At 50.8% G+C, this 13,757-nt stretch overlaps 1 protein-coding gene across 1 annotated transcript in view; it reads left to right on the top strand.

The window, feature by feature from the left end:
• MROH7 (maestro heat like repeat family member 7) overlaps positions 1–10,213 on the top strand; it is a 66,637-nt gene extending 56,424 nt beyond the window's left edge. Inside the window, exons 19-25 of the mRNA XM_061121806.1 lie at positions 1,120–1,260; positions 2,025–2,201; positions 3,093–3,248; positions 3,537–3,659; positions 7,295–7,397; positions 9,316–9,378; positions 9,912–10,213. Coding sequence (XP_060977789.1) covers positions 1,120–1,260; positions 2,025–2,201; positions 3,093–3,248; positions 3,537–3,659; positions 7,295–7,397; positions 9,316–9,378; positions 9,912–10,156 — 1,008 coding nt within the window. The 3' untranslated portion in view covers positions 10,157–10,213. The remainder of the gene's footprint in view (positions 1–1,119; positions 1,261–2,024; positions 2,202–3,092; positions 3,249–3,536; positions 3,660–7,294; positions 7,398–9,315; positions 9,379–9,911) is intronic.
• Positions 10,214–13,757: the final 3,544 nt, after the last annotated feature.

Genomic DNA, 13,757 nt, shown 5'->3' with positions numbered 1-13,757 from the left:
CTCCCAGCGGTAGGTGGAGTCCTTAAGGGAGCTGTGTGACCTTCGGCAAGTTGCTGAACCTGTCTGTGCCTTGCATTCTTCATTTACAATACGAGGATAATGAATTGCCCACCTCATAGGGTTTTGATGAGGAGTAAGTGAGGTCATGTAAAGTGCCAGCGCAGGAAGTACTCCCCAAGTCAGCTCTGTTGCTGCTATGATTGTCACATTTCTGTGTGTCTAGTCACAGCCCAGAACCTGGGACAGAGCAGCTGAGTGCAGTTCTGTGGATGGGTGGAGGGTGGGTGGTAGGTGGAGCCCCACTTTTCCTGCCTCCCCCACCCCACCCCCTCAGCTGTCCTGTCTGCTGTCTCCCCTTTCTCTTCATCACAGACACACGGTCTCAATAGTCACAGTAGATGCGGGGCAAGGGAACAGATGGGGGAAGTGCTTATGAGGGTGACCAGGCAGGAGCTGAAGACTGGTTGGGTGCTGGAGGTGGCAGGGCAGAGGGAGAGGAGGGAGATGGGGATGATGCCTGGTTTGGGGCTGGGACAAAGTGGGGCTGGTGGTACTGACCTTGCAATGGTGGGCACTGGAGGAGGGCAATTCCAAGAAGGAAAGGAACCATTTCTTGGTTGTGAGCTCATGCAACCGGGGTTCCCTGAGCGCACACACTATCCCAGAGCTTCCATCAGTAACTGGTGCCCAAGGAGAAAGGCTCAGTTTGTGTCCTCAAAGAAGCTCCAGGGGGATAGGATACAGGAGGCAGGTGCATAAGTACATGGGGGCAATAAGGTTTCTGTGTTCAGGGCCCCCAGGGGCACAGAGAAGGGGCAGTCAGTCTAGGTGAGGCCTGGGGACACTGTCAAACACGGCACCAGGGGGCTGACTTTTGGGTGGAGCCGTGCATGGTGAGCTGGGGCTAGAGTGGAGTTGAGAGGCCTGGCAGAAGAGCATCCCTGCCCACACAGAAGGGACAGAACAGCCTGGGTCATTCCATGAATGATGGGAAGCTTGGTTAGAAGCTTGTTGGTGGTATACAGACTAGCGGGTGGATAGGTGTGAATGAGGCCCCAGAGGCAAACGGGGCCTGAGGGTACTCCTTGCGTTGGGGAGTAATCATCCTTATTCCCTCAGCTCCTCCGGATGGAGCAGGTACGGCGGATCCCTGAGGAGTACTCTCTGGGGCGGATGGCAGAAGGCCTGAGCCATCGGGACCCCATCATGAAGGTGCTGTCCATCCGAGGCCTGGTCATCCTGGCTCAAAGGACTGAAAAGGTGAGTTGAGGGCAGGGGAGAGCCCATTCAGCCAGGGCCCCGACAAGAGGAAGGATGGAGCTTGGCCATCCTCAACTCTCCAGTGCTGGTGACTGGACTCAGAGCTCATTTCCTCTGTCTTAATTATCCCATCTGTAAAATGGGTATCCCTTAATAATTCCCTATATGCTTTATTTTTTGAAAAGTACTTGCCGAATTCAGATTTTTCACAATGACCCTAAGAGCAGTATATTTAGGAGGGGCTGGGGATAGCAATAATTATTCCAAAATTTTGAATATTTAATATATAATATATATAATATAATAATATAATAAGTAAATATTCTAAAATTCTAAAATATTATTCTAGAGATTAGGAAGCTGAGTCACAGGTTGTTGATATTTCATTAGCCTTTTAAAAAGTGCTGTGTTTTTCTCTACTAAGCACTGTCATTACAGCTTATGATTTAGAGGGACAAAGGGACAGGACTTAACTAACAACACAGAAAACTAACAACACAGGGTATCATCTATAGATAGTGCCAAGAAGTGGGGAGACAACAAAAGCTCTCAGGGTTGCAGGCTAGGAAGGAGTCAGTGAGGCCAAAGAGGGCTTTGGAGACAGCAAGAGTTTGAGTGAGGGCATGCCAGGCAGGTGGGATAACATAAGCAAAGGCCAGGAGGTATGACTTGCTTGACCAAGTTCATCTCTGTGAATCAGAGGCTGGGTCCCTCACCTGTTAGATCAGATAGGATCCCCCATCCCAAATATTCCTTCTCCGCAGGCTGCCAAGGTGCAGGCCCTCCTGCCCTCCATGGTGAAGGGTCTGAAGAGTGTGGATGGGCTGCTGGTGGTGGAGGCGGTCCACAACCTCAAGACCATTTTCAAGCAGGATCGGAAGCTGATGGACAACTCAGTCTATGTGGAGATACTGCAGATTCTGCTGCCACACTTCAGTGATGTAAGGAATTCCGTGAGGGTGGAAGGATGGGGGTGTAATACCTGGAGAGCAGTTCTTTACTACTCCGGGGGTCGTAATAGCTCCCATGGCCTGCTGGGACCTGGGCAGGGCTGAGTCAGCCCAGGGGAAGGGGTGCTCATCCCAACTGGTCCAAATTCTTTGTAATTGGTTTGCACAGAGAAAGTTCCTTCTCTAATTGGTTCTCACAGAGGGAGATCTTTTTGTGTCCTCGTTACCCCAGAGACTTGCCTCTCTGTGATTGGTCCATCTAAAGGAGTCACAATTTTTTTCCTTTGAACTTTTTTTTTTGATTGGAGTATAGCCAATTAACAATGTTGTGATAGCTTCAGGTGGGCCGCAAAGGGACTCAGTCATACACATACATGTATCTATTCTCCCTCAAACTCCCCTCCCATCCAGGCTGCCACATAACATTGAGCAGAGTTCTCTGTGCTATACAGTAGGTCCTTGTTGGTTATCCATTTAAAATATAGCAGTATGAAAAAATATATATATATAGCAGTATGTACCTGTTGATCCCAAACTTCCTAACTATCCCTTCCCCCATTCTTCCCCCAAGGGGGTCACAATTCTTTGGTCTCAGCAGAGGGGGGAGCATTTTTCTACTTGGCACAAAGGCACCTTTTAGGACAGTGGGGTTCCTGCTGGGAAGAGCGGGCAGAGCTCCTGACCCAGGCTCTGACCACGGGGAAGCCAGCCCCAGATCAGCCCCGTCAGGTGGCCTTCAATGTTCTTCGTCTCTGCGTGTCTTGCGCTTGGAGGGGCCCTCGGAATGAGTGGAAGGAAGGCCACGAGCCTCTACATGGGGCACAGAGGTGCAGGCAGCCTCCTGGAGGATGGAGCTCGCCTGAGCCTCTGGATCTGCCCCAGTCACGGGAGGACGTGCGCTCCTCCTGCATCAACCTGTACGGCAAGGTAGTTCAGAAGCTGCGGTCGCCCCACACCCCGGCTGTGGAGGAACAGCTGATCAGCACCTTGGTGCCCCTGCTGCTGACCATGCAAGAGGGCAACGCCAAGGTGAGCCAGGTGAGTGTGCAGAGCCCTGAGTCCTGAGGGTGCAGCCCGCTTTACAGAACCCAGCCTAGAATCACAGACAATCCATCGTGCGACCAAGTCTGGCCAAGCTTGTTTTCAAAAGGTACCCAAGCCGGTATTTCTGTTCAAAACAGCCAACTTTCCTTGTATGTTTCAAGTATTGATAGGAATTGTTTTCCCAAAATCCAGTTTCATACTGCCCCCACCCTCCCACCCAGAGCATAGTTCAACTCTTCTGGAATTGCATAGCTCTGGTATTCTCTTTCTATTGGCCCCCAGAAATGTGTGAAGACCCTATTCCGCTGTTCTTGCTTCATGGCTTGGGAATTGCCAAAAAAAGCTTACAGCCGGAAGCCCTGGGACAACCAGCAGCAGACGGTGGCTAAAATTTGCAAGTACTTTGTGAGTACTTCTAAGACTACAGTGGGTTCTTATGAGTATGTTAGAGGTGGCCAGTTCTTTCCTTGTCTCTTCCTCCTTTTTACATGAGCATCCTTACTGACAATTCCATTACCACCTACAAGTTGTTGGCTCCTGGAAGTTCATCTTTGCCTCTGACTTCTCTCCCCACTTCTGGTGTTCCTTCTCCAAGGCTTACTGGACATCTCCCCCAGTGACTGTGTGTGTGCTGTGCTGAGTCGCTTCGGTCCTGTCCTACTCTTTGCAACCCCATGGATGGTAGCCCACCACGCTCCTCTGTCCATGGAATTCTCCAGCAAGAATATTGGAGTGGGTTGCTATGCCCTTCTCCAGGGGATCTTCCCAACCCCAGGGATCAAACTCGCGTCTCTTATGTCTCCCGCATTGCAGTGCAGGTTCTTTATCACTAGGGCCAACTGGAAAGCCCTCCCCTGCCCACAATGACTACACACAACTAAAATCAGCGTATCTCCTGAACTTAAGGCCTTCCCAATGTCAGTTCTCTCTCCTTCTAAATCCCCAAAGCTGAAACCTAAAACCATCCAAGGCTTCTTCATCCCCTTCGCCTTCACCTTTGATCAATCTTAAATATCCTAAATGCCTCTGAATTGTTTTTTCCTCCCCCTCCCCATTATTATTACCCTTAGTTCAGATCATAAATGTTTCTCAGATGGGTCCAGCCATCCAGTGGGTCTCCCAGTCTTGAATCTCAGCCCCTCCAATCCATTCCCGACTCAGGCTACCAGAATGATCTGGTTAAAACCCAAGTCTGTCTATATCATATCCCTGCCTGGGGGACCCTACCGGCTCCCTCTTCTACCACAGTAATTTCCAGTGTGTATTTGCTGTGATGTCAGTCCTACAAGAAATGCCCCACAGGAGAGAAAAGATCCCAGACAAGTAAGTTTGGGAAATACCGCACTGTTATCTTCCTCTCGGAGATTTGCAGTGTCACCAGCACCAAAGAGCTCTGAAATGCTCTGTGCCGAGGAAACTTCATGATTGATTCATGGTTTCCGCAAATTATTAAACCACAGAACCCCCTTTTCAGGTCATACCCAAGAACATTCTACGGTAGGAGAGAGCCCTACACACAGTGACACGCTGCACCGCAGGATGCAGCCGGGCTCCTTCACGTACCATTTCGGACGCTTTGCCATCTAGGCGCATCTGCCTTTCCTGTAGCCACAGCCTGTGTTCCCCGGGATGCAGGCTCTGAGGCAGAGGTTGGCATGCAGGAGGTTTATTAGGGAACACCCTGGGACCAGCCACTGTAGAAGGGAGGGCAAGGAGCGGAAGTGGCAGGAGTCAAGCTGCAGTGCGGTTTCAGGGAAGGTCTTAGCCAACATGATGCCAAGATTCCTCATGTTGGGGCTGGCGGTCAGGTCTCGGCACAGACTGAGGGGTCTGTCAGTTTCTGGTTCTGCCCCTGGAAGAAGGTCTTGAGGCTGTGGTTTGCCTCGTCATCGGTCGCCAGCTGGCCTGGGAAGGGACGTGACTTTGGGCCAGCAGTTCTCTTCCACCAAGGCAGTCTGCACCTGGGGAAATAAATCCTTCACACTCTAAGGGAGGTCTGGACGGGGCATGCAGCATCCCCATTCCCCCACCAACCTAACAGGAATAAACAAAACAAAAGATTGCTATTTTGCAGTAATAATCATTATCAGTAATGCTCAAAGCCTCTGCAATCCAGTGCCTAATATTGTTACCTCCTTATACGGAGGGAAAAAGAGGCCTGGAGGAAGTGTTTGGCTGGTGCTGCTAATTCAAATACTAACCATGACCCAGTGACTGGGCAGATATTAAGTGATGTAGGGGTGGTAGGGCCATGGCAACCCGGAGGGGCCAGGCTCTGTTGAAAGCACGAACAGAGAGCTCCAGCCACCATACAGCCAACTCTCACCAGGGCCTTCAGTTTCACAAGAAAAGCTAGATTTTTATAAGACTTTAATTAACAATCAATTTAGTTAAAATGCTGCGCTGGCCTCTGCCCTGCCAGTCATTTGTGGCCTGTGGGCTGCCAGCTTGTGACCTCTGCATTAGACCCTCTGGATTCTCAGGCTCTTCTTTGCTCTCCAGGCATCAACAGTTCTGCTCATATGAACAGAGGCTAGGCCTAGGAATAAGGCTAGGCCAACCTCTAGCCTTAGCTTTAAGGAGGGGTCAGTAACCTAGTCATTCATTCATTTATCCATACAATACTTTCTGGGCACCTGTACCATGCAAAGCTCCATCCAGGGTGCTGAGGACTCTGAGCTGAGTGAGAAGGTCCCTTCTTTTGGGGGAACTACAGATCCAGTGGAGGAGACAGGTATAAGTAATTATAAGTCCAGTGTCATAGGTGCCATGGCAAAGGCTGTGCAACATGCTGCAGGGACGCCAAGGTGGTGAGATTAGCTCTGCCGGAGGGTTGTGCAAAACTTCGGGGAGGAGATAGTTTCTAAGCTAATCCTCAAAGAATGAGAGGAGACTCATCAGGAAGGAAAGAGGGAAAGGGGCTCCAATCAGGAGCAGTGGCTTGTGTCGGGCATGGATTTGGGCAGAGTTGTGCCTCAACCTGGGATTGGAGCATGGTGTGCGTGGAGGCAGTGGTAGAGAAAGACCTGAGGCTGAGAAAGAACATGAGCGTGAACACTTTGCACACTAAGCCCAGGAGTTTACTCCCTGACATTGCTATTGCTGTTGTTCAGTCGCTCAGTGGTGTCTGACTCTTTGCGACCCCATGGACTGCAGCATGCCAGGCTTCCCCGTCCTTCACTATCACCTGGAGTCTGCTCAAACTCGTGTCCATATAGTCGATCAGGGTCTTTTTCAATGAGCTGGCTCTTTGCATCAGGTGACCAAAGCATTGGAGCTTCAGCTTCAGCATCAGTCCTTCAAATGAATATTTAGGGTTGATTTCTTTTAGGGCTGACTGGTTTGATCTCCGTGCTGTCCAAGGGACTCTCAAGAGTCTTCTCCAATACCACAGTTACTGCCCGACATGCAGATTGTCAATAGGAGAGTGATCAGATCAGATCTTTCTTTATCTCCCTCAACAGTCTCTTAGCAGATTGCCTGCCCCCTGGTTTCTACTTGATCAAACCCAACCTGAACACCACTGTCAGACTATTTTGCCTAAAACATTACTTTGTCATTGCCCTATTAAGAATGGATGCTGGCTTCTTATTTTTTAATGCATAAGGAAGCCCTATTTCTGTCTGTATCTGAAGGACTTTTAAGACCCTCCTAAGTCTGTAGTTTATTCCCACTGCTTTGTAACTTGAATCCTTTACCTAGTCAGACCCGTCTCCTTAGTCATGTCCTTCACATGCCATATCTTTTCTCAGCTCTGGCTGGACTTGCATTTTAGAACTTGCCTTCTGGCTTGTAGCAGGTGGGTGGATTAGAAAAGGAGACATCCAAGGCAGGAAGATCATTAACATGATTGTTGCAGTCAGCTAAGAGAACATGAAGTCTGGCTTCTGAAGAGTCCAGAATGGGTAGCAGAGTTATTTAGGAGGCAAATGGCCAGGGCTCAGCTGCCTGACTGGGTCCTGGTTCCTAGCTCTGGGAGGGGTGGATGGGTGGTTAGTCCCTCTGAGGGCCCAGCACTCTCTGGCTTCTCTTTGTCCCAGGTGGACACCCATCGAGACAGCGCCTTCACGTTCCTCAGTCAGAGCCTGGAGTATGCCAAGAGTCCTCGGGCCTCCCTCCGGAAGTCCTCAGTCATGTTCATAGGTAACCTGCCCTGGCAGACCTAGTCCTGCTACTTCCTTCAGTCCTGCAGTGGCCCTTCTGGCCCAGGGTGGATGCCTCCCTTTGGATCCAAGGCTTGGCCAGCACACAGCTTTGATATGAATTAGCAAGCTGTCCCTTCTTCTGAGATCACTGCTCGGGAAGTAGACCAAGGTCATAACTTTGGCATCTGTAGGAGTAGAACTACTGCTTCACCTATCCCACCTCCCGCCCCCAATACAGCAAGGTCTAGGTGCAGCAGGAGCCTGCCCTGCAGCAGGAAGCACCAGTCTGCACAGGGGGAAAGCGAACTAGGATCTCAGCTCCATCATCCCCTTTCTGTGTGATACCACCTGAGCCTCCTCTGTAAGATCTGTAAGGTGATTGGCAAGATAGAGATCAACTCCTGCTTTGTCACCTGGATGAGAATTTTTTAAAAGTGAAGACTGGCAGATAAAGGTTCTCCCTCAGTGACAGTCACCTTCCTCCTCCTTCCCACGACCCCAACCTCTATCTTTCTTGGGTAAAAACCAAGTAGGTTCCCTTCACTCAGAATCCCTCCATAGGACACTTCTGATGGTACGCCGTCTCCTCTCAGCCACTCCCCTTCCTTCCCCCAAACAGCCATATATCCTTCAAGGGTCTGCAGGAGACCCTACTGCAGAGAGGCTTGGAGAGGCCCCCCACCTTGTACCTTTGCCCAATTCATGTGCAATTTCTCATTCGCCCTGTCCATGCATGTATCCGTTGGCTTCTGCCTCACACATTGATTGATCCTCTACTCTGTGTCAGGCACTGGGCTTAGTCTAGAGAAACAAAGAAATTTTCAGGAGGTGATGCCAATGGTCAGGACTGGGGAGATGTGGGGGCAGCTGCTAACATGGTCAGTTCTGGGACAGATGCGCAACGCCCAGGCTGTAGGGAGCATCCTTTGGGCTGTGGGGACGTGCTCAGGGGGAGCTCCTCAAACAGAGTGATGTATTTCCTAAATTCTGGCTTCTCTAAATCTTGTTCCAAACTAATCACTTCCAAGAATGTTGGTGTTTTGATTTCTAACCTTCTGCGGGTTACAGATCTTTTGTGAGACCCTACAGAAATTTAGGAACACTTGCCCTAGAAATATGCACCATGCATGCACTTGAGCAAGTGTCTCAAAGGCCCTCAGACTATCCTTCCCGCTCCCCCATCTCTAGCAGATCTAAGCTGAAGAAACCCCAGGTCTGGTGGGAGAAGTTCATGAATGACAAGTAAAATACATCACAGTGTGTACACAGGAGGAGACAGACTCAGAGACTCTGGGAGCCTAAAGAGGCATTTATAACTAGCTTGGGGCAAAGTAGGGAAAAATTTCTTAGAGGAGCAGCCACGTTAAATTGAATATTAAAGGACAAATAGGAATTAGTAAGGTACAAAGTAAGGGAGGGGCCTTCTGAGAGGTAGGGCACATTCAAGGATCTGCAGGTACTTTAGGAGCCACTGAAGCAGGGGAGGGCTGAGCTATGTTGCCGAGAAACTGAGTTTCAGCCTCTTCAGGGACCCCACCAACCACCTGAGGGGAAGGTATGCGAGGCACTTGGTACCCTCCTGTTACTGCTCCTTGGAGAAGGGGGCACCGAGGCAGCACATCCCTGAGTCTTAGACGAGGACACTACAGACCAGCCAGGGGAAGGGATCTCCTAGGACCACCTCTCAGAGTCAGCTACGGCCCTGCTCCTGTCTCTGTCCTGTTGCCCTCTCTGCCCACTGGACCTTCCACTCCTCCCAGGACCCCTCTCAAGGAATCTGTCCCAGGGTCAAGACGAAGTTCTCTGTTCGTGTCCTCGTTTGTGGGACTAGGAGAGCTTTTCCAAGGAGGTGTGGTCTGAGGGGGGGCGGTCAGAATCAGGAGATGGACCCATTCACATCTTGGATTATGCTCAAGGGTCCCTGGTCCCCTGTATGGAGAGCAGCATGACGGAAGATCGTATGAATGAAGTTAAAGCTGGTGAGTCCTGCCCTGCATTGGCGAGATTTCCAGAGTCAGTGCGGGAATGAGTAGGCTCACAGCAGGGAATGGGAGAGGGGAGGGTTACGACCCAATGCCAGGGGCTTCAGCTCAGTCCAACTGTGCTAACATTGACCAGGTGAGTACATGCTAGCTACTGTGGAGTCACTAAGACGCAGAACACACAGTCCACCTGCTAGGGGAGCTTACAATCCAGGAAACCAGACTCAGAAAACAAGATAAAAAACCATTTAGTGCAGAGCAAGTAGTTCAGACTCTTAAGGGGGCATGTTAATTTCATAACTGGGAAAGCTGATGGGAGCATGAAGGAAGGCTTGGGCAGTCCAAGAAGACTGCCTGGAGAAGGCAGGTTTTGATCCAAGCTTTGAAAGGCATGAACAATTTGAAGAGCTGGAGATGAGGGGATGCTGAGCAGAGTACCCAAGATAAGATATGAAGTGAGAAGGATGAGGTGTGAGACTCAGGTGGGGACCTAGACTTAACAAGTGACTTCTCTCCTCCCTATAACTCAGCTCTGGAAAACTTGAGACACGACCCAGAAGCATCAGTGTGCATCTATGCTGCCCAGGCCCAGGACAACATCCTGGCCAGCTGCTGGCGGAACTCCTGGCCACTGCCACACGGGGACTCATGGGTGTGTGACCCGGCCGCCACGCACCGCTGGAGCCCTAGCTGTGAGAATCTGCCCACTTCCCACCAGCGGCGCTCCTGGATCATGCAGGTGCTGGGTTCCTGGAAGATGTCTTTGAAGCAGTGATGTTCCTGAGCCCCCAGCCCTCCTTGGAGGTGGCCATGGCCCCAGCCACGCTCACTATAAATGCCACATAGCTTGCCTCTCCCCATGGAGTTTTTCCTGTGAGATGAGCATGTTCTTTATTATTGACTCAGTCAACATTCAAAGATGCACGTAGGCTGTCTTATAAAGGGGGAAGCTGAGGCCCAGAGAGGTGGAGTGGCTTGTTCAAGGTTACACAGTAAGTTTGCTAGATATCTCAGCTTCCACTCCCTCACAGGGAGAGAATAAGAACAAAAGGAGATGATTTTGGTAGCCTTTGGAGAAGGAAAAGAAGAGATGCCCCCATCTCCACCCCCATGATATGCACATCCCAGAATCCTGATCTCTGAGCGCCACCCTCGAGTCTTTGCCCAGAGGTTGGCCACCACTCATTCGGGCAACATTTACTGAGCACCTACCCTGGACCAGGCCTGCTCTGAGTGCCAGAGATAAAAATATGAATGAGACCCTGCCTGAGGCCCTGGGCAGTTGATAGTCTGATGCAGTAGTTCTCAACTGGGGGTGATTTGGACAGGTCTGAAGACATTCTTGGTTGTTTCCACTTGGGGAGGGGGCTGTTATCATCAGTGGGTAGAGGCCAGGGATGCTGCTAAATGTCCTACAGTGCACAGAACAGTCCCACAGCAAAGACATGTCCATTGTAAACTGTCAAAAGTGCCGAGGCTGATAAACTGTGGCCTCATGGAAGTATTAGAGACATATAAAACACCAACAGCCCTGCAGGTCAAAGCTGTGCTGGGCAGTGTGGGGACTGTGAAGTCCAGAGGCTACCTGGGGGTGGGAGATCAGGGAAGGATCCCAGAAAAGAGACGCCCCCTCCAGTGGGTTTGCAAAGATGCCTACACAGCAGGCACGTATGGAGCAGAGCAGGGCAGGAGACCAGGAATCAACGGCAGATCCGAAGGTGCTCTGGAGCTTAGAGTGGGAAGGGAGAGGAGGACAAGGGCTGGGTTATATGGCCGTGGAGCCTGTGTTAAGGAGAAGACTTCAGAGAGCCTGGGAAGGCGTGGTGGGAAGGGGAGAGGCAAGCAGGGGGAGATGCAGGAGGGTGTCTGCTTTAGAGAGCTTCCTCCTTGTGCACACACAGGCACTGCTGAGGGGAGGGCAGGAGCCGTTCTAGACAGGAATCTGTCACTCTTCAGTCACGTTAAGTTTATGCATGCCCATGACTCAGCACTTCCACTGTGGCCACACATCTCGGGCAATCTTCCCACAGGTCCATAACGGGAGATGTATGAGGAAGTCTTTCTTAGTGTTATTTGTGATGCCTGGGACAGGAGGCAGCCTGGGGATCTACCCTGAAGGGATGAATGGGCACCGTGGAGTCCCATGCAGCAGTTAGAAGCAGTAAGGGCACATGTAGCACCACGGATGGGACCTAAAACCTAGGGCTGAGGGAAAAAAAAAAACATAACATGCATGTACAAAAGAAGTTACATTTGCAAAGGACACTTACAAACTGAAAAACGCACATTAAAACACAGAGTGATAGGAGGAGGAAAGGAGGAAGGCTCAGGGGCATAAAAAGGAATAAATGAAAAAAAGGAGAGGAAGAAAGCTTATGCAGGAGTGAAGTGGAGGTGCTGGGTGGGGGATGGACAAGAACACGGACAAGGACACCTGGCTTGGGGCTTCAGGGTCTGGCAGGGGCCTGGGCTGCAATGCAGGATGGACAGTATGACTGGACCTGTGGGTGACTGGGGAAGAATTTTCAGAATCTGGTGGTTGACAGCAGGGAGAGCAAGACCTCAGGATGGTGCCCAGATTTCAGGGCAGATGACCAGGCCAATGACCCCACTGAGTGATCCTCAGGACCAGGAGCAGGTTTGGGGAGGGATGAGCTCAGTCTGGACATGGTGAACTTGAGGGGCTTGTCTGCCATGATAGTGGAGATATCTCCTAGGTACTGGCTGCACACGGTGGAGCTCAGCAGAGGGATCTAAGATGTAAACAGATTTGGGATATTCATCTGTGCACAGATGTGAGCTGAGATTCCCTGGGTGTGTGTCCAGAGCAGGAAGAGACGTAAGTCTGTAAGATGACCACACAGTCATCTCCAACAAATGTGGGCCAAGGCCATCAAGATCCTGGGCCTGAGATAGAATAACATAACCTTGTCCATTGCCAAGAATGTTCATCAGCATTGCCCCGTTTGAATCTCACGGTAGCCATAGGGAGTCATGGGAAAGGCAGGCTGGCTTTATTACCCATGTTCTACAGATGAGGACAGGGCTTAAAGATGGGTGGGTCTTGTCTAATGTCACGTCAGGAAGCAATTAGAAATGTGGATCCCAAAGGCCTCCCAACTCTCATGCCTGAGCCCTTTCCACCCAGAGACACTGCTACTTTCACTAGACAGAGCCCAGGTCTTGGTGGCCTTGACAAAGAAGAGCTGCCATGTTTTAGGGCTGGGCAGTTTCAAAGCACAGTGGCGCCTGGCAGGCTCAATTATTGGCAAACAGTCTCAAGTTGGAAGGGTCAAAGAGCACTTCCCTTCTCTGAACCTTCCCTATCATCACCTGCAAAACGAGTTCTTATGGGATTTCATAGGAATCACACTTTTAAAATGGGAGCAAAGAGACTTTGCAGGCTCTGTATTCAAGAAGGGAAGAAATGAAGACGAGAATAATACAGGAATCATTAGGGACTAGGCTGGAGGAGGAAGCATGGAAAAGGAGATTTAGATTTGGAAGAAGAGAGCATATGGACCAGGTGTCCCCCTGGGCACAGGTGACATAGAAGGTAAATGACACAGCCCTGGGCCTGAAGGGCTCACGGCCCCTCCAAGTGTCATCCTGAGCCCTGCTGTCCGTCTCATTCTTGTGTCAAATAACGAGCAAGCCTGCTAGCCCTGCTTCTGGGCTTCAGATCTCTCTTCTTCCCTGGCTTCTCACCAGCATCCTTCTTGTCAATTTCTTAACCCAGCATCCCCTATCAATCCTTCACCTGGCAACTCAGGCCTTCCTAAGACAAATTTGCCCTTATGTCTGTCAGTATCTCACCGTCCTTTGCAGCATAAAGGGTGAAAGGACAGCCAGGCCCTATGACCCCACCCACTTTGCTGTCTTTCCTCTTAACTCAGCATGCAGGCTGTTGCCCACACCCACGTCTCTGCACGTGGACTTCCACTGCCTAAAATGCCCAATTTCCCTCCAGCCTCTATCCATCTGCAGAGACCTTCCCCATCTCTGCTCTGAGATCTGCATCACTTCCTCAATGAACCCTCCTCAACACCCCCCAAGGAACAGCCATCCCTCTGTTCCTCCACTGAGCAGGCTTGTGACCAGACTGGATTTAGACTGGTCTGCTGTGTGCCTGTCTTTCCTTCTAGACCAGGCTGTGAGCTCCTGAGACTGTGGCACCCAATGCAGGGCCAAGCAGCCATTTGCTGGGTAACCCAGTGGCTGCAGGTAGGCACACCTGGCTCAGAGGCCTTGTTTCCATCTCAGCTGTGGGGGGTATGGGTTTGTGCATGTGTGCTAAGTCACTTTAGTCGCCGTGTCTGACTCTTTGTGATCCCATGGACTATAGCCTGCTAGGCTCCTCTGTCCATGGGATTCTC

Source organism: Dama dama, chromosome 20, assembly GCF_033118175.1.
Source record: "Dama dama isolate Ldn47 chromosome 20, ASM3311817v1, whole genome shotgun sequence".
Classification (NCBI taxonomy): Eukaryota; Metazoa; Chordata; class Mammalia; order Artiodactyla; family Cervidae; genus Dama; species Dama dama.
The sequence above is the reverse complement of the archived record's forward strand: the minus strand, read 5'-3'. Positions and strand labels throughout refer to the sequence as shown.